Genomic DNA, 26,063 nt, shown 5'->3' with positions numbered 1-26,063 from the left:
ATATTCGGCATTGTTGTAGCCTGTAGGAAGTGTGGTCGGAATTGTTGCAGGTATTGTGGTAGGAATTGTTGCAGGAATTGTGGTGGGAATGGTAGAAGGAATATTTGCACGAAATGTTGTCAGAATTGAAGGCATGTTTGGCAACGTCGGAATTGGCAAAGACAATAGCCGTCTGGCCCTGGTGCCATTTACATCTCCCTGTATAACATATTATTCATGAAATGGATATCCATGGCAAATTTGTTCTTCCTCGTTTCTCCGGTTTTGCTGTTCTTTCACAAGTAGAAGAGAAATTTTTCCCCCTTTTGTACATAAAGGAAAATATTGGGTTTCTGCCAAATTTATCCTTCTTTCTAATTCACCCTGGTTTTTGAATGAGCCATAATACCAATACCCAAATTCATTCCCTGGAAAGTTATTTTCTTACTGTCCCTTTTTTATCTAGAACAACCCTCCCCAAACTTAGGACAGAAAAAGGTCAAGTTTGCAATAGATACAGAAGAATACTAGAGATAATACTCAATAAACAAGAAACCATAAATAACAATACTCTTATTTATTGAACAGTGAACAGTACCTGCTAAGGTACAACAAAACAAATACAGTAGGACACCACATGTTGTAAAAAGAAAAAAAAAATTCAAGACTCCTAAGATAACTGCTGAATAAAGACAGGCTCAAACAACCACCAAGTGCACAGAAATTTATAATACGCAATGTATGTGAGAGGAAGGGGAACGGCCGGACTGGTATAGCATAAGGCAGGGGGCCTAGTTAGATGGAGGTGGTGAATACACAGGAACTGTGGGCATTGTTGGGATTGAAGGAATTGCCGTTGGAATGGATGGCATCGGAGGTAGAGTCACTTTAGGAACTGTGGGCATGGTTGGCAGTGTTGGATTTGGCAACGCCGGTGGAATTTGGGCACTTGGCAGTGGTGGCAGTGTGGTTGGAACCGTTGGCATGGTCGTCGGCAGTGGTGTTGGAAGAGTTGCTTGGGGCACCGTTGGCATAGCCGGAAGTGGTGGAAGTGTGACCTTAGGAATTGAAGGAATAGTAGGTAATGTTGGAATTGTAGGCATTGTAGGAATTGTAGGCATAGTAGGATTTGATTGGAGGAGGTGGCGAGCTCCGAGGCTCGTTTGGATGGTGGAAAACGATAGAACCATGATTAGAGATAGAACAAAGGTAGAGTTAAAAGCAGCCATTGTTTAAGGAGATGGAGGTAGGAGGTTTGAGGAAGTTTTACTCTGAATTTGGATGAAGAGAACAACATTCATAAGTGAGTATTTATAGGCAACATATGTTTGAAAAGTCTGTTGATTTGGCAAGACTTTATTGAGTTTGGGGGAGAAGTAGTTGGACGAAATGTTGATGAACACTGGTTTGTTCACCTAGATCCCAGACATCGATGCACTAAGAACTCATGTTTCATAACCAATATTGACAGATGATGAGGTAACAAACCTTTCGGGTGCTATCAACTCTTTTTAGACGAGTTCATACAGAGTTTTGCTCTAACTTTAAACGAGGCCCCCGCTATTAGGCTCCTAATCACCTCCGTTGATATTTGATTATTCCTTTTAGACTGTCCACATGTATTAGCCATTATTGAAAACGAAGAAAAAAAATTAACATTTCAAGTATTATCCAGTGACGACGCCACTCCAACAGTAGTGGGGTCAAGTGACACCACGGAGGAAAAAAAATTTGCTATTACTATACCGAGGTTTTTCCAAATTAATGAATGACCCCATTACAATTTGATGATGACACCACACAAGGTTATTTTTTCACTTGAAACCCACCCTCCCCTTTGTGAAAGTTAAACCTTAAAGCACCACCCCCTTACAATCTGATGACCACAATAGATAATGTGCCCACTTAAACCCACCCTACTTGTAGAAAAATTATTTGGTGGACCGACACCCCCAAACACCACACATTTCCAAGGAGCTCACCGGTAGTGTATGGATTCCATAAAAATGTGTGTTATTCAGGAGTGTTGGGGTACCACGTAACGGTGCCCCAAGAGTCCGAGACCACTAAAAATTACTCCTCTTTTGTAACCTTTTGGTAAAGTTAAAACACTACCGACAGAATAAGACGTGTTGGAAATATGCCTTGAATTTGGGATGGTAGAAAAGATATTTGACTTCCTAAAAGATTTGTTTCCTTGTTGGTTTAGACTTTAGGTGCAAGGAATTTTGTTTGGGCAAGTATTGGTTTTAGGAAGGACTCTGTGGCTACAAATATAGCCTTATTCTCTTCATTAGGTTTTGGACTTCTTGAGTGAATCCCTTTGGAGAGGCCCCCAGGGGGTCTCTCATGTTGAAAATTAGATATTAGGGTTTTGGTTTATGCTCTATTGGGTTCCACCTAGGGTTTTAGTATCCCTATCGTGTTCCGTCAGAGATTTGTCCCTAGATATCTGTAATTGAATGCTTCAACGAGAGTTACGGGTATAGCCGACTCTGTGTGTTATCTTCCCGTTTATAGTGGATCCTCTTGCTCTTCTCCCGTGGACGTCCCCAGTTTGGGGAACCACATAAATCTTGTGTTCTTGATTTTCGCTTATTGTTTTGTTTATATTCTCAATTTCGTTTTCGACACAACAAACTGGTATCAGAGCTCCGGGTTTTCAATTCGAGGCTTTCGTTTTCCACTGTGGACTATGCAATTGGTGATCGTTTCAATGGCGACTTGTTACAAAGTTGAGAAGTTTGTTCAACAAGGATTATTCAAGGGTTTTTTTGTTGGAGGAGATGTATAAAGTTTGTCAAGAGTTTGAGGAGGAGACTATATTTATCGGTATACTCGTTCGGTAAGTAACTCCGTGGTGGAGTCGGTAATTAACTCCATGTGGAGTTTGAGCAGATCTTCGTGTGTATCCGGGAGGGATGCATTGGGTGGGAGGTGCCCGTTGGAAGATAGAGGCTCAATTTGGAGGCATGTGCGGCTGGGTTTTCCTAAGTCGCGTTTACAAGGTCAAGCGGGTGTGCTTGAGCCTTGCTCGTTTGTGCCGTTAGTGATTACCCCGTGGGGGGCTTTTGGGGAGATGAACGATTGAAGGAGAGAATTGCCTATAGTGTTGAGTTCGAGGGAATTCAAGTCAAGGTGGAGATTTGTTGGAAATATGCCTTGAATTTGGAATGGTAGAAAAGATATATGACTTCCTAAAAGATTTGTTTCTTTGTTGGTTTAGACTTTGGGTGCAAAGAATTTTGTTTGGGCAAGTATTGGTTTTAAGAAGGACTCTGTGGCTATAAATATAGCCTTATTCTCTTCATTAGGTTTTGGACTTCTTGAGTGAATCCCTTTGGAAAGGCCCCCAGGAGGTCTCTCATGTTGAAGATTAGATATTAGGGTATTGGTTTATACTCTATTGGGTTCCACCTAGGGTTTTAGTATCCCTATCGGGTTCCGTCAGAGATTTGTCCCTAGATATCTGTAATTGGATGTTTCAACGAGAGTTACGGGTATAACCGGCTCTATGTGTTATCTCCCCGTTTATAGTGGATCATCTTGCTCTTCTCCCGTGGACGTACCCAATTTGGGAAACCACGTAAATCTTGTGTTCTTGATTTTCGCTTGTTGTTTTGTTTATATTCTCAATTTCGTTTTCGGCACAACAAGACGCAAGGGTAAAAGAAGTACTCTGTATTTGATGTTATCGACAAAGAGACTATAATGCAACAATTTCAAATACAAACCCGTCGAATGAAATAGTAGGAGTTCTTGAGGGTGTTTTTTTTTTTTTTTTTGTGAAATTGAAAAGAAATTAATTGTCTTAGTTGAAATGCTTGTTGAGCTTTTGATGTGTATTTTTTCGAAACTAGATTATTAATTGTCATTATTATTAATTGTCATTACTAATGATTTTTTTTTTTTAATAATTGGTAAGACAATTTAACTTATAAATGACCCATGGTTCTAAAATCCTGGAGTCTCCGCATATCTAAGGATGATACTTTGGTTTGCATAAAATCTAGGCTATTTCTGGTTAAGGATTTTGTGCTACACTCAGACGTACACCGTATCATACATATGGTTTTTGGGCCCCACCCACCCAATGTCATTGGGCAACATGTTCCTCAGTTAGCCCATATTGGAGATTAAAAAGTAGTTTATTTTCAATATTTGGAAGGTGAACGAACTAGTGTTTCTCCCCACTTTTTCCAACCAAATCTCATCAGACTCACATTGGTCTTGCCCAATCTGTTGATTCTTCTCCTCTCTCTACCTATAAATACCCACTGATACATGTTAGTCTCGACATCTGAGAAAAACTTACTAAAAGCCCAGTACTCCTATCAAACAATGGCTGCCTTTCATTACAATCTGGTTCTAACTCTGATCTTGGCATCATCACTTTCAAGCATCCACGTGACTTTTGCGGCTCGCAGCCTTCTGCAGACAGCAATTCCATCTGTACCTAAAGTCACATTGCCTCCACTGCCCACAATGCCCATTGCCACAGTCCCAACCTTGCCAAAGCCCACATTGCCGTCTGTGCCAACCACCCCTTTACCGACAGTGCCAACAGTCCCAACCTTGCCAAAGCCCACATTGCCGTCTGTGCCAACCACCCCTTTACCGACAGTGCCAACAGTCCCAACCTTGCCAAAGCCCACATTGCCAACAGTCCCAACCTTGCCAAAGCCCACATTGCCGCAGACCACCCCTTTGCCGACAATGCCAACAGTCCCAACCTTGCCAAAGCCCACATTGCCGTATGTGCCAACCACCCAGATTCCAACATTGCCAACCATGCCTACAGTTCCTAAGATGACTCTACCACCGTTGCCCACCATCCCAACAACAATTCCTTCTTACCCCACCATCCCGACGACTAAGCCAGCAATTCCTTTCCCCGTGCCAACTCCATCTAACTAAGCCACCAGAAACACCATCATCAATCATCTTTATCTACAGGGCACACCATATGTTACATATACGAAGGATGGATTGTTGTAAGGTCTTATAAATTTGCGTGGATTTGTGAAATTTTAGTCCGTTCATGTGGACTAGATAAGTTGATTCACTTGTATCATTTCATTGTATCTGAGAGTAATTCCCTGTTTAATGGGTTGTGGTTTTTCAATTTCAATTTATAGATAAGTTGGTTCACTTTATATCATTTCATTGCATCTATAAGATTATTTCCTTGTGTACGAGTACATTAATATGTTTGTCCTTTTTACTTTTGAGTTTCGACTCCTATGTTCTTCCTTCTTTTTCAGTTTAGATAGAAAATGAAGGGAACTCATTTACGCCTTATCATTTTTTTTCTGTAAAATGGGCTAAACAAGAAAGAGATGACTTTCTGGGAAATCTTGTTGATTTCCTAAGCCCTTCTGAACAGAAGTGGGGAACTGAATTCTCATGTCATTTTTCTTTGCCTTAATTTTCCCTTTTCTCTTCCTTTCCCATATGAAATCCAAGAACCAAACACATCTCTAAGGAACCTGGACAGGATTGGAGGTAAAAGGGGGAGTGTCTTTCGGCACGGCAGGTACCCCAGGTCCACTCTCATAGAAGAGAGTGATTCTTTTCTATATGCCGTAGCATGCCCCTCTTCTTTCCCAAAATAAGGTTTCTAGTTCTAGCTATGCTGAGAGAATTGATTGTAACTGGAAACTCTAAAACTTCCTCAAGATTTTGCGTAAAATCCCATCCAACTTCTATCAGTGGTTCAAAGTTACAAGTACCATCAACTATTAAAAAATATCTCAGCAGATATATAATCAGATACTTTCAGAAGTGGAACAAGTAAAAAAGCACGGATGGAATATAGGCATAACGCAATATAGGCAATGAAAACAGATTTCAATACTCATACCCTAAGAGTTCCATATACAAGCAACATTTATCTGGATGAACAAGCACCAACTTTCCGGCAGCAGCATAGTTCTCAATTTCATTCAAAACGAAGCAAATTCAGTGTGATATCTCAGTTTGATCTGAGAGGGAGAGGATATGTAACTGCTCCTGAAACAGTTGCTTTCATGATGCATGACTGCATGAGATTTGTATTATATCTGAGATGGCAACATGCTGTAGTTACTTTTTATAAAAATCAGGTTATCCTTTTGGAAATTAGAAAATAAACGAAGCTTCGACAAAATATGAAATCAGGTTGTGTCTTGGCTTCCATACACGTACTTATTTGATGGCATGTCGATATTTGGACACATACCTGTCCTTGGCACCCTTATCTGAGCTCATGTAACATAGTCACTAGCAGCTAGAACAGTCATCACCATACCTAGTGTTTGTGTTTCATAAACTTTCTCCCTCCTAACTTCCTGGACTCCACAACTTTCTTCTCCCATCAATTGGGGATTACATTGGTATCGTTCTAAATGCAAAATCTTCGATGTAATCCCAAGGGTCTCAAACTACGATGTTCCAAATAAAAAACTGCTACCTGTGTTCCCTTTTTTCCTTTTTCTTGTTTGTGAGGACATTCTTTTCTACTTCATCGACTTCTTAATCTCCCAACATGGTTATTTTCATACAGGGTTTCATTGGTTTATTAACCCGGAAAAAATATGGAGCTATCAGTCAGGTCCTTGATTTTGGCTGTTGTTGAAGATTTTTGACATTTGTGTTAAACCATAAACAACATGATGTGGACATAAACTACGCTTTGGGTCACACTGTTCCATGGCCAGCATCTATTTTATTTGCCAGGGTCAAAGTTTGGAAGGTGAACAACAAGTGTTTCTCCTCACTTTGTCCAACCACATCTCATCAAACTCTCATTGGTCTTTCCAAATTAATTTTCTTCGATGGAGTTTTCTCTATAAATGCCCACTAATACATAAAAGTATCTTCATCTGAGAAAAACTTACAAAGTCAGACCCCTTCTTCAGTCACTCCTTAAACCTCCTACTCATATATCAAACAATGGCTGCTTTTCATCAAATTCTGGTCCTTCCTCTGATCCTGGCATTATCCCTTTCAAGCATCCATGTGACCTTGGCGGCCCGACAGCTTATGCAGGCAGGGCCTGCTGCAATTCCATCTATGCCTAAGGTCACACTGCCTCCACTGCCGGCAATGCCAACCATTCCCCAAGCCACATTGCCACCACTACCCACCACCCCTTTGCCTACAATGCCAACAATCCCAACCTTGCCAAAACCCACATTGGCACCTATGCCAACCACCCCTTTGCCTACAATGCCAACAGTCCCAACCTTGCCAAAACCCACATTGCCACCTATGCCAACCACCCAAATTCCGTCATCTTTGCCAAATCCAGCACTGCCCACCATGCCCTCGGTTCCTAAGGTTACTTTACCATCACTGCCAGCTACGACCATTCCTTCAATCCCAACCATTCCTTCAATCCCAACAACTATGCCAGCAATTCCATTTCTTTCACCACCACCATCTAACTAAACAATCTTTATGACACCACTGCCACCAATTCATCTTCTCCACAGAGAGTATGATGCGTTTACATATATGGAGGAAAGATTGTTGTTATCGAGAGTCTAAATTTTCTTGCATTTGAGAAGCCAGTCTGTTCATGTATTCTGATTTTTTGTTACAAGGAGTGTGAGAGCTTTCAATTTCATTTATTAACAGGTTGTCTCAGTTTGTACCGTTTCATTGTTTATCGTGTGATTCCTAGTATACAAAATGAATAAGGTGGTCTTTTTCACTTTTGATTTTTCATTTCTCTGTTCTCCTTTCTTTCTATCTCTAGGACTTAAACTTCTGAGTGAAACGGGAAATTATGTAGTCATATCAAACCATCCACAAGCACACAAATTTTTGCAATATTCTACAGAAAAACTTTAAGATAACGCGTAAAGAAACTACGCACTGCATATTATATGCGAATCTATAAGTATAATAAAAAGTGAACAAACCTATTGACAGCAAACAAAGCTATACGTAAACATGCATACGCAGAACAGAAACCAGTTAATTAAGAACCAGTTTATAAAACATAGAAGCACTATCAAAAAAGGATAAAGGATAAAAGCAAAATCATTTATACTTTCACCTTTAAAGCCGATTAAAAGTAAGAAAACAATTCAGTTTGGTTCTATGATGTGGTTGGAAGATAATTCCATGACGAACCTTTGATTACTTGGAACCAAAACCTAATCGGCTAATCATGAAATAGCCCAAACCAGATGTTTTAGACTTGTCCGGATTGGAAACACTAAAACTCGTTCCAAATTTTGCCAGTGAAATGTCATCAAACCTCAAAACGGTTGGTCAAAATTACAAGTATGAAGTACCCTTCAATCATTCAAAAACAAATCGAACAATCAAATTAAGAAACAGAGTTAGATAGCTTTGTCAAAAATAAGTTACTGCACCAATGGATTGAATTCAAGATAGTCAATATGCGTAAACAGCTTAATGTAAACAAGATCCCGACATAACATAAGATGCAAAATGCTACATGCGTGGACTTTCGTGCACAAATCCGAATATATCAGTGTTTTTGAACCGTCAGATGCACATAGGCCTCTCATTCTATTGCAAGGCCCACGTTCATCGAACAGTTTGGACACTTCTGTGCACGAGTCAGTTGTAGATCGATTCTTTTTCTAATCTCTATATGCACAATTCCCGAGAAGCACTACCGAGTACAACTCGTGATGACTTGAATGGACTAGATCTGTAGCATTCTGAGTTCATCGGCGCGTTCGTGTTTGGTCAGACATCCGTTCGTCTGCGTAATTTGTTGGTTTTTGCCTTCCACTAGCACTTTACCCCGGGAAAGAAATATGGAACTGTTAGTTGGGTCATTGCTACTAGATCACAAAGATGTTAGTTTTCACTTGATTTTGGCTATCCTTCTTATTTTTTTCCCAAGAAAACCAACACCAATTCATGAAGAAGTTCCATACTTGCATGCACATAAACTGTGATTTTGGTCCCACTCCCACCCACACCAGTCACCCACCCATGCCATTGGACAAGATTGTTCCACTGAAAGCCACCATTGTAGATTAACTACATCATTTGGACGAGTCAAAACTAAGGAAGGTGAACGAACCAGTGTTTCTCCACACTTGGTCCAACCACATCTCATCAATCTTCTAATAGTCTTTCGAAATCTGTTGATTCTTGTCTTCAGTTTCCTCTATAAATACCGACTAATATTGTTAATCTCTTCATTAACTTGGGAACCACAGCCTCTTTAGCAAACCTCCCAAAGCCTTCTACACTTATCGAGCAATGGCTGCTTTTCATCACGATTTGATTCTGCCTCTGATCTTGGCATTATCACTTTCAAGCATCCACATGACCCTTGCGGCCCGCCAGCTTCTGCAGACACTGCCTTCTATCCCTAAACTCACAATGCCTCCAATGCCGGCGATGCCAACCGTTCCCCAAGCCACATTGCCGCCTCTACCGACCACCCCTTTGCCAACGATGCCAACTGTTCCCCAAGCCACATTGCCACCACTACCGTCCACCCCTTTGCCAACGGTCCCAACCTTGCCAAACCCCTCAATGCCGCCTTTGCCAACAACCCAAATTCCGTCGACTCTGCCAAATCCAACATTGCCAACCATGCCTACAGCTCCTAAGATGACTCTCCCACCAATGCCAGCCACTTCGCTGCCCACCATCCCTGCAATTCCCTCTATCCCGGCCATTCCGACGACTATCCCAGCTATTCCTTTCCTCTCCCCACCACCATCTAACTAATCCTTTGAAACACCACTGCCATCATCATTCTAGTTTGCATTTATTTTGTGAAGTTTGAGCAGTTCTTACGTATTTGTTGTTTTAAATATGGAATCACTTTGTACCGTTTCAGAGTATATGGGAATACTTTCTTGTGTTTTGCATGAATATACGTTTGTAATTTTCCACTCTTGGGTTTCGAATCCTCTGTTCTCCCTTTTTCTACGTTCCGAACATGAAGACATTAATACATCAATTTTCTGTCAGCGACCAAAGAATAAATAAAAAAATAAAAAAAGAGAACATTTTCTGAGAAAATCTTATTCATTTTCTCATCCCTTCCAAACAAACGTAAAGCATGGACATATACGGATCTACCGATTGAAATCAAATAAAAATACAATACGGTTCGGTGGTCCAATGCGGTTCTTAAGGCTAAAATCTGAGAACGTAAGAGATCGCTTTTGTTTAAAGCGGACAAGGATTATTAAGTACTTGGAACCAGAAACCTTCTATTCAAACAAATCAGGCCAATCCTAAACAGTTTACCAGTACTACAGATTCTTGAACACTCCTAGGAAAAATTTACCGAGGATTTTAGATTGTCGCTTTAAGTTTCAATATGCAGTGACAGCACATGGAAGCCCGAAAATTTGCTCCAACTTTTGCCAATCAAATGCATCAAACTCTTGTTTATTAAAAACTTAAAACTAAGTTTCCTTCAACCATTCAAGAACACAAAGCTCAGTCATATCAGAAGCGCAAGTAGATAGCTTTATAAGTTTTCATTAAGTTGCTACGCCAATGGATCAAATTATGTATATAACTAAATGTTGCAAAATAGTCAATGTAAGCAGAATTCAGTGTAAATTGGTTTAACTGAAGGGTTCAAAATACAGAAGAACGATTTAGCAGGATGGACAAGCACCCTCTTCATAGCATATTTCTTCATTTAAACAAGCAAATCCAGCTAACTTTTTTTTGACAAAGTAACCTTGAAATCCAGGGAACTAATAATCTTTCTCTCTCAGCTTCGTAACTAGGACTCCACATTCTTGTGTTTTCCAATCGTAGCATGCTCCCTAGTTTGAAAAACAAATCTTCCATGTAATCTCAAGGTTCATAGAGTAAATGTGTATAACAGAACGATTACTCCAATATGACCCCAAAAAAAACACACTCACACACACATTCTTTTTCAGGTCAAATGCTTAATCTAACAACATTAATTGTTATTTCAATTCGATTAGTTCCGACAAAAAAAAAATGCGGAGCTCTGAGTTGGGTCAATGTTATAGGACAACCACCCTAAGGAGTTGGTCTGGTGATCAAAGCCTGTGACTTAGGGATTTGCTCCCGCTCCTAAGATTTCAAGTTTTGAAACCTCCCACGTGCTATTAACTCCTTTGGGGCTAGGCCATACGGCACAACGGACCTTCGCTCCAACTTTAATTGGGCTCCCTGTAAATGGGCAGTGGAATTGAGCCCTAAGAATTAGTCAATGTGCGCGTAAGCTAGCCCGAACACCTGAATTATTTTAAAAAAAATGCTATAGGACAACAATGATTTTATGTTGCACTTGATTTTGTCTTGTTTTGTGCTAGAAAACCATCACCAAGTACGTGGTTTTCCTTGCATAGTTGCATATAAAATATGATTAGGTCCCACTCAATGTCATTGGCAACAACATAACACGTTGCATGGCCAGCCAGAATTGTAGGTTACCATCATTTGCAAGGGTCAAAATTTGGAAGGTGAACGAACAAATGTTTCAACCACATCTCATCAAACTCTCATTGGTCTTTCCAAATCTGTTCAATCTCCTCATTAAGTTTCTCTATAAATACTCACTAAAACATGCTAGTCTCTTCATCTGAGAAAAACATACGAAGTTAGAGAACCCCCCCTTCTTCCGTATCTCCTAAAACCTCAAACAATGGCAGTTTTTCATCAAATTCTGGTTGTTCCTCTGATCCTGGCATTATCCCTTTCAAGTATCCATTTGACCTTGGCGGCCCGGCAGCTTATGCAGGCAGGGCCTGCTGCAATTCCACCTATGCCTAAACTACCTCCACTGCCGGCAATGCCCACTGTTCCCCAAGCCACATTGCCGCCACTACCCACCACTCCTTTGCCTACAATGCCAACAGTCCCAACCTTGCCAAAACCCACATTGCCACCTATGCCAACCACCCCTTTGCCTACAATGCCAACAGTCCCAACCTTGCCAAAACCCACGTTGCCGCCGATGCCAACCATGCCTTCAGTTCCTAAGATGACTCTCCCACCGCTGCCAGCCATTTCACTGCCCACCATCCCAACAACAATTCCTTCTATCCCAACCTTTCCAACCACTATGCCAGCAATTCCTTCTCTCTCGCCACCACCATCTAACTAAGTCTCTGAGACACCACCCACATCGTTCGTCATTATTGATTCTAAATTTGCTTGTATTGTGCCATTACAGTCAGTTCTTGCGTTCTATCTTTTATTTTATTTATTTTTTGTCTTTTTTAAGGAGTCTTGAGTTTTCCAATTTTTTATACATGTGTGGTCAGGTTGTACTGTTTTCTTGTATCTACTGAGATTGTTGCTTCTTGTTTAATACATAATACGTTTGTCTTCTTTACTTTTAGGTTTTGCTTTCTCTGCCCCCTACAATCCAAATCTTTGTAGCTTAACCTTATGCTAAGGTTAGATTCTAGACTTGCTAAGTGAAAGTGAAAAGAAAATGGAAAAAAAGAATTATGTTTTACACTGTTATAATCTTTTTTTCTCCAGATACCCAAACAATAAAATAGTAGAATGTCAAGACACGGTTTCTATTTTCTACTCATTTTATTAACCCAGCCCAACAAAAGCAAGAAAATACAAGCAAAGAAAGCAGGAACAAGACCAAAACAACAACTAGGACACACTAGACCAACTGTTGGAAATTCGTGATGGACGAAATACACTTAAACAAGTGGGAGAGATGCGAGGGAGGAGATAACACACAATTTTGTTTATAAAATACTTCAAACAATCTTTATCACACTTGATTACTTATAGTGCTTCATCCACTCTACTCAACCTCACTCTTTCTAATCACTTTCTCTCTACTTTCCATCACACATTGGCCACACCTTAGAATCACTGGAGTACATAGTTTATATAGACGCCAAGTTACATGAACCTAGCCAAGTACACAAACTTCTAGATGACTCTTGGATATATACCATAATTAATTCTAAATTATCTTCAATTAGACTCCTCAACTACAAACATGAACCCCACCATTCATGTACCATGCGTCTTCACGATTTCCTAGAATATCTAATTATCTAAAATCAAGTTTACTTTTCCAACACAAACTAGGTAGCAGGAATAGCATACCGACTAATACTGCTACCAAAACATCACAGGCCTAAAACAAAGGAAGAACACAAAACCAGACAGAACCAAGACCCAGCAAAGATTTTGCTTGATACATTCCAAACCACACATAAATGTTGGTTGGCAGGAGAGTTCTTAATGTTCCTCCAAGAGCTGATACAGTATCTTAACTCAGAGGAGATCTTCTTGACCACTCAGAGGAGTTCTTAATGTTTCCTTTACCTTTAATTTCCTACTTTCACGACCAAGACCCAGTAAAGATCTTCTAGTTTCACGCTACTAACTAACACCTTCGAATAAATAAATCCCTATCCACAACCTTCCTAAACACATGCTCCATTACTTTGTTCTCCAATGGGATGTTTCCACCCCAGTTTGAGTTATCAAATCTTCCGTTCAATCTTAAGGGTCTCACTAAGCAAACTGGAATAATTCAACAATTACTGACATGCTACGAATAAAGACCATCACCTCAGCACTCTTTCTGCATTTGAGATCAAATGCTTAATATCACAACATGGTTACTTTGATTGGATTAGTACCCCAACAGAAATTCGGAGCTCTCGGTAGTCATTATTAACTTCATAGGAGTGCTAGACAACAGAGATGATAACTTTTACAATTTGATTTTGGCTACTGTTGAAGGATTCATCACCAAGTACATGATGTTCCTTAAACATAATCTACGATTTGGACCCCACCAATGTTCCATAACAAGACAGTGTTTTAATACATAATTTCCAAAGGTCAAAGTTTGGGAGGTGAACAAGCCAATGTTTCTCCACACGTCGTCCAACCACACCTCATCAAACCCACATAGGTCTTTCCAGATCCATTGATTCTTCTCATAAATTTTCTCAATAAATACCCAAGCAATAATATATGTGTTATCTCTCCATCTGACAAAAACCTGTTCAGTTAGCAACCAAACCATCTCTGGCCCAACTCCTAAAACTTCCTACCATCTAACAATGTCTGCTCTTTATCATAGTTTGGTTCTACCTTTGATCTTATAATTATCACTTGCAAGCATCAAACACAGCCTTGGGGACCCACCAACTGCTGCAGACACCGCTGGCAATTCCATCTCAACCCAACCAAACAAAACCAATAAACAATTTGCCTTCCGTTTTTCTTTACCTTTCTTTTCCCTTCCCAGACTAAATCTCCGAACTAAACAACTAAGGAAAGGGAAAAGAACAGAAGAACGGAAAAGTATAGTCAAATATGGAACTCTAAAAAGCTTATAGATATACTGAAAATTGATTACTAATTGCTCCTTCTGCGGTCTCTGTTAAGGAAGTTTTCTTAATAGTTCAACATTTCAACTTCAATGGCATGTGAAACAATCCGCTTTCACTGAATGAACAAGTTCACCACAAAGATTTCTACTCAAAAGAGAAGGTTTAAAAAGATTTGACTGCTTCACAAGTTCTATAATCATCTGGCAAACAGAAGTAGAAGTAACGAAAATTTCTACTTCCATTCCACATAGTAGTCTTAAGTTTGAATTTTGCAGTGAGAATATATTAAAGGATCCGTCAACCATTCAAAATCACACAGCAAAATTATCACATAGGAAGTCCAATTAAGTCACTGCACCACTGGATTGAATTGTATAATCAATAAACAGCTTCATGCTGATGAAACAAGATTGAAACGATGTAAACACAAATAATATTAGTATAATTTTTATTCAACTGAAGAGACGCATATACAAGAAAGACTTATCAGGTCAAATCCACATTTCCAGTGTATTTGTCAATGCCATCTAAGCCGAACATGCATGCTTATATCAGTTAAAATTCTCCAGATTGCATCCATATGTGAATTGGGTGGCTATACAAAGTGCACAATTCCATTTTAGAGGGGAGGGAAGATGCAGTTACCGGTCATGAAACTGCTGCCTTAGTGACAAACTAAAAGGTAGTCATGAACTGGACAACTCTCTATAAAAGGGACCAAGAACTATAAGGAAGATTGCATCAATCCGTTTCAGCTTTTGTAGAAAACTATTTCTCGGCTACAATTGGCTTTGATAGCATCCTCCAAACTCTCAACTCGATCAAAATCAACTTTGAAAGTGACCATGGAGATATTATATTTTCCAGTTTCATAATCTTGCTTTATGTCCTCAACTTGGAAAGACTGTAGCTGCAAGTCACCAAGCACAAGTAAAAGCTCAACTTGTAAGATAGCTAAAATTACCAAAGAATTCAGAGTATCGGCTATTTCTAGAACCTTGCACTATTCATAGACAATAAAATGAAAGTACTATAGCCCAATAATGCATTTCCGGTGGAATAATCCCATTGACAAATAATAGCTGTAACTATCGGAACTTAGCAAGAAATAGAAACTATGCGGTAAATAGGGATAGGGGGTTGCAGGGGAGGAGCATATCGATATGTTAATACACATAACATTTTCATACATAGTTCCCAACCTCAAAACAAGTTAGTACTGCATCTGACCAGTCTTACCTGATGGTAGACAACTCCCAACAGATCAAATGGAACCTCCATACCCAACCGAACCTATAACGAAAAATGCTCGTAAGAACTATAAGTTTTTATAAAGGAAACTACAATGATGACAAATATGAAGCAAATGCCATAAAAACAGAGCAATCGTCCTAATATAGGAATATTCAAGATAGCTCCATTTAAGTTTCAAAATGCAGCAAATAATATCAGCAAAAATGTTAGCAGATAATTGGGGAATAAAAGCAGAGAGAGAGAGAAAGAGAGAGTAAACTATTACTTTAGATTTGACAAGAACAGGTGTCGAATTTTTAAGGCATTCTGCAGCTACTCCACCATAAGCCCTGACTAACCCTCCTGTTCCTAGCTTGATACCTCCAAAGTACCTGAAATTAACGAATAATCTAGATAAACCAAATTTCGATTAAGTAGTTGGACATCCTTGGTGCATGCATAAAATAGAACAAGATGTCATGTTTTTTACTTCTTCAATCATCAACTACTGATGAGTATGACAACATGCACCTACAGTAGCAAGATATATTGTTAATAGACTTGTTCAAGTAGATTATGATATATACACCCTTCATCAGCAATTCTGAGAGACATACCTTATCACAACCACCATCACACGATCTACTCCTGAAGAAACTATTGCAGAATGTATAGGTTTGCCAGCTGTACCGGAAGGTTCACCATCATCATTACACCGGTATTGATCACCGACCTAGGATCCACACCAGCAGAATTGCGCTAAATTAAGGAACAAGGTCACAAAGATAACTCCGCCCGAACATGCTTCCCATGAGCTCTCCCTTTAAACCATATATTGCTAGAATGATTTTTAATCCATGCACACCACAAAGGAACATGCAAGTCCAGCCACCGAAAATTTCACATTTTACATCAAATTCCATTGGAGGCCACTAGGGACTACTCACAACTCTTAGTATAAATGTTGTCACACGCTCATTAAGCACACAATTGTATGAAACGGGAATTTAACAGTCAAATTCCTAAAACTTGCTCAAGTACGTGAATATCTTCGGCATTTCGTATGAATTACATTTACATGTAGTTCATGGTGAGGGCATTGGGATCCTAGTCTATAAACGAGTACAAATTAAGCTTATATTTTTAAGGAAAAAATCTACTCCACAACATGGCCTGATAATACATACCTTATATGCCCAACAATTATGAGTAGCACGTGTATCCCGGACCTATACATAAACAGTTAATCAGTAAAAAGAAGTAGCTTATTAATGTTGCTTCACAAACTGGTATCTTGGATAAATTAAAGGGGTATTGAAAAATGTGCGGCAAAAATGCGCAGCCAAACAGAGCATGTAGGAAATGAACAAATTAAAAAACCTTGATATGGTCTAAGAGCAACGAATTTAAACTCTATAAAAGCAAACAAAACTTCTACTTTCGGCTCGAAATAGTTATCAAAAAGAGGGCCCAAAACTTATTCTTTTCTTTTCTTTTTTTATAGTTGGGGTGTCGAGGCCAATTTACACACACCTTAACTAATCTGAAACCAACTCTACCGTTCACTGGCGAGGGCCAATTAAAGCCGACGCAAAACCCGCATGGACTGACCCAATTAAAAGGGCACAAAATCTAGTGCCAAACATCAGACTATTCAATATAAGTGATAAGTCCATCAAATCCCAAATAGCAGTATTTTTCCTGCTAAAAATGTGATCTTTTCAAATCTTTTTGTACAATGCCTGATACTTAATTTTTTTTGGAAGTGAATTTGCGTTCTTCTTTTTTATCACTTTGTTCGTGAAAACCGCAGAGAAAGCCCTAAGTGATTGTAACTAACCTCGGAGAGGAAAGAGTGGGCGGAGCGCTCGTCGGAGATGGGGCCCGCAACGGCGATGAATTTGCTCTTTTTGATCTCTCGTTCGAAGGTGACCCTCTCCTTGATGGTCGTGAACGCACCTGGGTGGTTTCCTCCGCCGCCGCCCCCGCTACTGCTGCTGCAAGCGGTGGTGGTAACCATCGGTTTCTTAGCTCCGGCGATTAGAAGCAGTGAGGCGTACAGAACTTGACGACAATGGCTACGGAAGGGATTCAGTGGTGAAATCGCCACCTGCATTGGCTCATTTGGGCGGGGGTTTTTTTGCGATGAAAAGTGGCTGGATTATCTTGGTTGGATTATAACAGTTGCCCCCGCGTCTTTTGGTTTTGGCCAATGACAGTTTGGCCCAAAGTTTTGTAGTAGTTCCACTATTACACCGTTGTGATAAATGGGTGTTTAGGAAAACCGAAGTAACCGATAAAACACCGATCTGGACCGAATCGTTCTATTTGGTCATTCTGTGGTTCGTTGATCTGGTTATAGTTTTGCAAAAATAAGAATCGATAATTTTGATTCAGCTACTAATTTTCAATTTGAGAACTGCGATGAGAACCGAACTAATCTATTTGATAGCAGTGTATGTGAGTTTGTATGATACAGCTACTTTAATGGTTTTTTTCATCAATTTTAAAAGTTGCTTTAGTGATGGTAGATTGTAAGTGTTTTGAGGACCATATTTGTTTTTGAATCTTGATGAAATTATTATAATTATTTTATGGTGCTCTAAATTCTAAATAATTTTATAAGTTGATCATGGTTTGCGGAAAAAAAGTGCTTGGATGCTAATCATGTAGAACCAAAATTGGTCCGATCTTGCGGTTTGAATTTGGATACACATATATTGATTCTGTTTTGGTTCTCAATTTTCTAACACCATTTGGAGTGACCTCATTACTGAATTTTTAGAGAATAGCACCAATCCAGATCGCACGCACCCCTACTTTTAAGCTCAAAAGTGGAAACACTCTCAATTTGTTACAACTATTGTGGTGTACCCCAATTTGTGATTTGAAATAGGCCATTCATATCAAGCAAGACACATCAACTTTACTATAACGTGTGCACGCTTCTTGCAGAAGGATTGTGAAACAATGCAATTTTACCAGCTGTACAAGGCCCCGTTCCGGAAACGAAAATAAGTACTTATTTTTTAAGAAGGTAATTTCAAGCTCAAAAATCATGTGTTTACGTAAATAATTTTTCTATCAATATAGATCTTGTTTGATAAATCTCATTGAGATATTTTATACGGTGAAAAAAAATTGAAAAATAATTTTTCATTTATATTATTTTTGAATTTGAAAATGTGAAATAAGTACTTATTTTTTAAAAAGGTGTTCTGGAACGGAGCCTAAGGGTGCAAGGTGCATTTTGCCTCTTTCAAGTATGAAAAATGAAGGGCGCTGCTATTCGCAGCCCTTTATTTTCTCCCATAGCCCACTACATTTCGATAAATGATTGTTAAAAATCATAAATAACATTTCGGTAAATAGCTATTGAAAATAAGATTATATTTCGGTAACTACATGTCGAAAATATGTTCAACTTTTGGTAAACAACTGCCGAACATACATTTTCGATGAATAGTTGTTGAAAAAAAAATTATATTTCGGTAATTGGATGCTGAAAATATATCTCAATTTCGGTAACTAACTGTCGAGTATAATTGAAAATTTTTAACGGGCTATGGGAGAAAATAAAGAGCCGTGAATAGCGGCGCCCAAAATGAATCCGGTGAAATCAACTTCCACAGGCAAAGGACGTCCGAGGAACAAACTTTGCGTCCACGCACAAAGGCTATAAAGGAAAGCAAAATAACTAAATAAAGATATTGATCTTCCTCAAATGTAAAAAGCACAAGAGATAAAAAACCTTTTCATCCACAAGCCGGCATGAAAACTGCCGGTAGTAGAAAACATGTTTTTAACTCTGTATCTGTCTTAATGCAGCAGACCATACATTAACAGGACAAAGGCTCCACCAGGAGTCCAATGTCAATCATCATTTGAACCTAGAACCTGCTGCTTAATCTCTTCAATTTTGGCAACCAATTCCTCCCTATTTTTCTGCAACATTCCGATAAGCCGATTAGTATTTCCCTTTGCAATAAGGAGGTTAAGGAGAATGCCATTATCTTTAACCGGAATAATGTAGCAGTGGCATTATGTAACTAAATTCCCACTTGATGGGTTCATTTTTTTTAACAGCGATGCCTACAGCTCGGTCATTACATTCTGCTTCAAACATAATGAGAGCACATACAATGATTACCTTGAAGATTAGATAGCGGGTGCTAAACCAGACTGTGTAGCCAAGACCCACAACTTCCAAAAATTTAGGAAACTGAATTTATGAAATCAAAGAAAAAGGTTTGTCAGTAAAGGAATCAAACCAGATTTCATAATATCATAAAACTCATAGTCCTACGACTCGCACCATACTAAAGTAACAAATACTTACCACTGGAATAGAGTCAATGGCAGAAACAACGAGTGTTGCTATCCACAGAGAAACCAGGGCACCACCACCAAATAGAAGAACAGAAAATGTATCATCAGAGTCCAACTGCAACGATGAAGAAGAATGTCATCGGTGCAGAATCTATTAACTACTACACAGATCAGGTTATGAACCAGAGGCCTTTAGAAAAAGAACCGAAAATATTTGGAAGTTAACATAAACCTACAACAGCCACTCTATCAGCCAACACAAAAGCAAAACAAAATGCTATTTTAGTTCAATCTGTGCTCCTTGCCTCCCTACTCTTTTCAATCCCAAAGAAACCAACCCTTTTGATTCCTTGATCAAAATATCTGGTTCTTCAATTGGCAGCTGTTACTTTTAGCAAGTTAGGTAATTAACAACTACTAGTACATTAAAGCGAGGCAGAATGCCCAAAGTAATCACTTATAAAATGGAATCTTATTCTCATAACTTAAGGTATATTAGACCAAGATATCCGGTTACCCAAAAATGCCAATTCCCAACGTAGGAAGTTTGGGAAGACTAAAAGGATTTTCAGAAAATAATATAGTTTAATGAGAAACGAAATAAAAATGGGAAGAATCAGGTTTACAGGAAATATAGAGAAATTAGTAATGCAGGAGGACTAGAGCAGCAATAAAAGATTAGGTTGCTCAGGTAAACCGCTCAGGATGGACTTAGCTGTCGACATTTCATCAAGCATTTGTAAAATTTCAACAAGTTCCAGAATTCATCAAGCATTTGTAAAATTTCAACAAGTTCCTTAGTTGTAAGGAATGTTGGGAGTTCCCTCCTTCCAAAAGTTTCATCAATCATTCATAATGAGGATTGGCATTGACCTAGGCAACATAATAGGGCTATAATACAGATCATGGGGAGTACTCTTCATACCTTGAGGCCTAACATTTCAATTGAGGATTCTGTAGTTTGGGTTCCTGCTTCTACTGTACATATTCTGTCAAATCTGCTTTGGAAGCTCTGAGAACTCCCAGTCCAAAGGTGCCTTGGGCTTCAATTGTTTGGTTCAAACAAAACATACCCAGATGGGCTTTCATTATGTGGCTAGTATGTTGGGGCAGACTTTCAACTAAGGATAGACTCCTATCCTGGAGATTGGTAGTGGATCCTATGTGTGTTCTGTGTGGTAGTGTGGCTGAGTCTCATGGGCATTTATTCTTCACTTGTTCATTCTCATCCCAAATTTGGTCCAGAGTCCTTGAAAAATTTGGAGTTCGTCGGTGTCCAGTAGAGTGGGATCAGGAGATAGCCTGGGCAATCCATCATCCGAAGAAAAGGGGTTTTCCTTCAGCGCTGTACAAGTTAGCCATGGCTGGTTCTGTGTATTACATATGGAAGGCTAGGAATGAGTGCATTTTTTGCAACAAACACCCTAATCTTGAAGGCACTATGGAGCAGCTTGTTCTTGATGTTCGAGATAGAGTCTGTTCTGGGCAAAAAGTGGGCAGCAGTAGTGTTAATCGAGACCTTTGTAAATCCTTGAATATTTCTGGGAAAATTTTGCTTTGAGCAATCTTTATAGACCAGGTTTCTGTTTTTTTTTTTTTTTTTTGTGTAGTTTGGGTCTGTTTTTTGTGATGTGATCAGGGGTATGCCCCTTTGTTTCCCTTCGTATCTTGTCTCCTTTTTTGGTAATAAAATCTCTTTTACCAAAAAAAAAAAAGTTCCAGAATTCATCACAGCAACCAATTTCAATTTCTTCTATAACCCCCATTGAGGCAACAGGCAACCCTTCTCTGATGAATATGAAAACTTGCCTATTCAAAGCAAAGGCTCACAAAACAAGAAAGCAAGCTAAATACCAAGCCTCGAAAGAAGAAAGAAATGACAAACCCAATATAATTATAAGAGGGAAAAACAAATGGATCAAATAGGAATCAAATGTAAAGTACTTTGAAGGTTTTTTTAATTACAAGCGGTAGTAGAATACCCATTAAACAAGACATAAGCACACAATCATACTAAGCCCAGTTGGTCTAATGTACATTGAAGCTAAAACACACAAAATGCACCATTTAATGCAGTTACTGTAGCATCGTGTCGCCATCGTCAATGCAAAGGCAACATAAGTCGACTCTTTTTGCAAAAACAAATTACAAGAGATCACAAATCTCATGTAACATATGATGCAACAACACTCCTAACTGCTTGCCTTATCTGTATTGAAAACACCGGGAACACCCAACACACCAAGGACATGCAGGGACACATGCATGGAACACGTTAGGTGGCGTGTACAATAAATTTAATTGTTTTTAAGCGATACATTAGGGACACAGGGCCCAGGGTATGACAAGGATGGAAAAATGACAAGGATCAGTTTAAAATATTCGAACTTCACTTCAGGGGAATGATATTCCAAAAATATGAGGAATGAAGTACAAATAAGTGAATTTTGACCAAATAACACCCTTATTTTAACTTGTAACATTTGAAAAGAAAACAATAAGAATTGTATATATACTATTAGTTTTGGGTATTTCTGAATGGAATGTCAAATAAATAACAACTAAATATCTATCTTCTATCAGATTGATAAGACTCCAGCTGATTTTCTCCCAAATGAACAGATTGAAGATAGGGTGACATGGTTGCCCACTGCTGATGGTTTTTCCCCCTGTGAAAACAACTTGAAATGCTCTTACAACTGCAAAGAATAAGGTGCTTCGGTTCCCTATAGTCTGGTACAGCCAAGATGTTCCCATTTCCAATGTCTTTGTTGCTTAAAAAGGCTGAGTACCAAAGATAGATTGCTTAAATGGGGCATGTGGGTTGATGAAAAATGTCTGCTATGCAACCAAGCCACAGAAAAACATGACCAACTCTTTGTTTATTGTGAGTATGCTAGGAAGATCTGGTGGTCTATGGTGCTTCGTAAATGCAATGTCAGCAGGCTACCTACGGGATGGTCTGATGAGTTTTCTTGGGCCATCACTAATTTGAAAGGGGGATCCTTTGTGAAGGTTATTCTAAGGTTGGGATTGGCAGCCACTATCTACCATGTCTGGCGTTGAGAGAAATGCTAGGATTTTCAACAAGGCCAGAGATCCTTCTACCTTGCTTCAAGTGTTGGCATCTAATATGAGGAATAGAATTTGCTCTTGGAATACAGTGGAGAACAGCTATGAGAACTGGATTTTGTGCCTATCTTGGAATCTTCCTACGAAAATTTTGCAGTCTATAACTAGTAGAGTTAGATCAAATGTTTATGGATTTGTGTTAGCTTTGTTCTGTTTGTGTTGTAGGGGTATGCCCATGCTGGTTCTTGAATTGGTTTTGGGTTTGGAATAAATTGATCAAAAAAAAAAAAACTAAATGTCTATCCTAACATAGATAGATATTTTTCACCATGTTCCCCAGCCATGTCCCTGCTCCTATTTATTTAGAATTTCCATTTCTCGCGTCTGTACCTGTGTCCATCAGAGCATATAACGTAGTATGTACCATAGGCATCAAAAACAGTTTCAAGTCTTCTACTTCTCAGAGAAACATTCAAAAAATGTTCTTAATTCTTATTTCAACCTCATTGATTATCGTGAGGCCCTACCACATGTCGTTAAGAGTAGTCAGCATCCCCACAGGGCCAGGGCCTAAATGATTGCAATTCTGGTCGTCCACCCAAAAATAGGATGAAAAAACTAGGGGATGCTCTACAGCAAAATCAACAAGGGATTCATATTAAACCTTTATGTCAAGTTTGTCTAGGAACTGAGATGCCTGCACTTGCCCATCCAAGAGAGAATTTTCTGTTGGCACATCTTCTGGTGCCATTTCTGCATATGCATTCATCTCACCCGGTTGGACGTCTTCCGTTGTTACTAATCCAGGTTTTTCTCTAACATATTGGCTAGCACCACTTGATGTTTCTTCAGACGTCGTCGATCTTAGAGAAGAATGACTGCAATAGAGCAATCCTGCAAGGGAAACATGGAAGTGTTAACTTGTAAAAGGGAGAAATACTAAGAACCCCTCTTCAAATCTATTTATATTTAGGTTGAACTCATCGGAAAGGGTTCTTTAAAATGTTGTTTAGTGGGGCGTCCCTGAAAATGACAATCCAGATGGGGCCTTGAACATGCCAAAGTTGGTAAAATAATTCACAGGAAACAAAACCAGCACAAGATCACAGGGGCATTCCCCAGAACCAACAAGCAATAGCACAAACAAAGTCACAAACCAAAACCGACCAACTCAGCAAACGGAAAACTCTCGCAAAACAGAATCAAAAGGAGAAGATTGGAAAACAGGTCATAAGTTAGTCTACCAGATAATGAAGGAGATTGATATTCCACAGTTGTACAAAAATCTTTTAGCAATTTAAAACCAAGATTGCCAACATTTTCATGCCTGGAAGTTAGCAAAAATGCGTCAAATGCCTAATACGATACAAACACAATACTTTCTTCTCTTTATAGCACATAATCGTGAAGTGATCACCACATCAAAAACAACATTTCAGAAACGTGTAAGCCTTCAACATTAAAAACCAACGAAGCTACTTGAATTTGGTTCGCTTAAAATTCATTTGTGATCAGCACGGTACAAACAACGTTGTCAATTGAACATGCCCGGCTCGATTAACTCAGGATGGTCTAAAAACAACCCAACCTGCTTAGAGCTAGACTGTTCGTCAGCTTGATTGAAACTCATTTGAGATCAGCTCAAAAGAACGTGAACACAGTTTGCAGAAAATATGTGCGTGCATCCATACACATCAAGCAAATCGCAACCAATCAAAAAAGTTAGAAAATTTCTACCAAAAAAGGTGCACTGGATAGCCAAGTACAGCCAAGTAAGTAGAAGTGCCAATCATTCAGGATGTCTGTCGATGTAAACACAGAAAAATCTTACACGAAATCAAAGCCTTTTTAGCAATATTTTGTTGAAAAATTTGCAAGAGCAAACCTGGATTGGTGCGAGAAATTGAGGGCTGCTTGAGAGAGAGAGAAGATTTCCGTCGGAGGAGATGAGTGTTGTTCAAAGTGAGGAGCATGTGGTGGGGAACATTCGAGATGGTTCGAGAAGTGCAGATCTCCATTCTCGGTTTAGGGTTTATCGATCTAGGGTTTAGGGTTTTAAGAAATTCCTTGTGCTAAATGGAACAAAGGACTAATCGGGATGTGTGAAGAATCAAGGTCCGGTTTCCAAAATTGGCTAAACTTCACTTTAAACCCCTCAATTATTTATTTTGCCCTAATTCGTCCTAATTACTCCAATTAAGCCTATTGCGTCCTTAAACTTTTCAAAGTCTATCAGGTTAGTCCAACGTTGAATTGTCCGTCTATTTACTGGGTGACAGCCACTATTTCTTTTAAAATACTATCAAAAGAAATATTTCATTTCAATTATACTTATAGATCAGAAATTCATATTCTCTCGGAACAATGTTCGTTTAATTGTTTTTTTCCCTTGATTTCCTTCTTGTCTTCTTAACATAACTAAATAAGTATACCGATTCTAGTCAATAGAAGATCTGGTATAAGGTCTATACAAAATTGAACGCTAAGGAGTTGTTTGGTACACAATTCCGTGCTTAAAATTAAATGAATTTAAGCGAAAAGCAAATAAGTTGGTTTGATAATCGTATTTCACGTTGCTTAAAAATTTAAGTGCCACTTAAAATATAAGTTAAAAAATACACAAAAAAAAAAAAAATAAGTAGCTTACTGTTTACTCCATTCTAACTAAATTTATAAATACATATTACTGCCTCTTCTCCCGCCACCACTACCATCCATGATTGGCACCACCACTCCGACATTGACCACCTCTACCTCCACCACTACTCTACTACCTCCTCCTACCACCACAACCACTCCACCGTTGTTTACATATCATTACCACCACCACTGTTGCCGCCAATACTACCACCACTACTTCGTCACCACCTCTCACCTCCAGTACCACCTCTACCTCGATCTCCACTACATTCCACCCTTACAATCATCCGTCTCTTAATTTATTACCACAATTCATTGACTTCTTATTCAAGTATATTTGTTTTAGACCCTCAAAATTCAAGTAATTTTATGTTACTTTTTGAATTTTCCCCTTATTTCCTTCTCGACATAACTAAGTGACAGTACTGTCACTGCTCAATAGAAACTCCTATATTCCTATATAAGGCCATTTCTCTGAATCTTCAGTTGATGCTAGTGTAG

At 39.0% G+C, this 26,063-nt stretch overlaps 4 protein-coding genes and 1 non-coding gene across 6 annotated transcripts; 2 read left to right on the top strand and 3 right to left on the bottom strand.

Annotated features, from left to right (window-relative positions):
* Positions 1 to 4,189: 4,189 nt before the first annotated feature.
* LOC131298255 (protein PELPK2-like) lies at positions 4,190 to 5,180 on the top strand. Its single transcript, XM_058323620.1, has one exon. It carries the CDS (start codon positions 4,264 to 4,266, stop codon positions 4,894 to 4,896), a length of 633 nt encoding a protein of 210 aa, XP_058179603.1. The 5' UTR covers positions 4,190 to 4,263; the 3' UTR covers positions 4,897 to 5,180.
* A 6,340-nt stretch (positions 5,181 to 11,520) lies between these two features.
* Positions 11,521 to 12,304, top strand: LOC131298254 (protein PELPK1-like). Its single transcript, XM_058323619.1, has one exon. The coding sequence runs from the start codon at positions 11,606 to 11,608 to the stop codon at positions 12,065 to 12,067; it is 462 nt and encodes a 153-aa protein (XP_058179602.1). The 5' UTR covers positions 11,521 to 11,605; the 3' UTR covers positions 12,068 to 12,304.
* A 2,394-nt stretch (positions 12,305 to 14,698) lies between these two features.
* On the bottom strand, positions 14,699 to 17,731 carry LOC131298253 (uncharacterized). Its single transcript, XM_058323618.1, has 6 exons — positions 17,362 to 17,731; positions 16,709 to 16,750; positions 16,139 to 16,254; positions 15,808 to 15,913; positions 15,528 to 15,581; positions 14,699 to 15,198 (listed from the first exon to the last, which is right to left on the bottom strand). Exons 1-6 carry the CDS (start codon positions 17,635 to 17,637, stop codon positions 15,040 to 15,042), a joined length of 753 nt encoding a protein of 250 aa, XP_058179601.1. The 5' UTR covers positions 17,638 to 17,731; the 3' UTR covers positions 14,699 to 15,039.
* A 1,469-nt stretch (positions 17,732 to 19,200) lies between these two features.
* On the bottom strand, positions 19,201 to 25,053 carry LOC131298252 (protein CURVATURE THYLAKOID 1D, chloroplastic-like). Of its 2 annotated transcripts, XM_058323617.1 has the most exons (5): positions 24,808 to 25,053; positions 23,587 to 23,816; positions 19,861 to 19,965; positions 19,672 to 19,743; positions 19,201 to 19,466 (listed from the first exon to the last, which is right to left on the bottom strand). In XM_058323617.1, exons 1-5 carry the CDS (start codon positions 24,938 to 24,940, stop codon positions 19,395 to 19,397), a joined length of 612 nt encoding a protein of 203 aa, XP_058179600.1. In that variant the 5' UTR covers positions 24,941 to 25,053; the 3' UTR covers positions 19,201 to 19,394. The 2 variants fall into 2 exon arrangements, with proteins under 2 accessions (XP_058179600.1, XP_058179599.1); XM_058323616.1 differs by having other exon boundaries at positions 19,201 to 19,743.
* LOC131299325 (small nucleolar RNA snoR128) lies at positions 20,534 to 20,625 on the bottom strand. The gene has a single exon (XR_009190708.1). It is a non-coding gene; the product is annotated as a small nucleolar RNA snoR128 (small nucleolar RNA).
* Positions 25,054 to 26,063: the final 1,010 nt, after the last annotated feature.

Source organism: Rhododendron vialii, chromosome 8a (genome assembly GCF_030253575.1).
Source record: "Rhododendron vialii isolate Sample 1 chromosome 8a, ASM3025357v1".
Classification (NCBI taxonomy): domain Eukaryota; kingdom Viridiplantae; phylum Streptophyta; class Magnoliopsida; order Ericales; family Ericaceae; genus Rhododendron; species Rhododendron vialii.
Note: the sequence above shows the minus strand (reverse complement) of the source record. Positions and strands in the feature narration are given on the sequence as shown.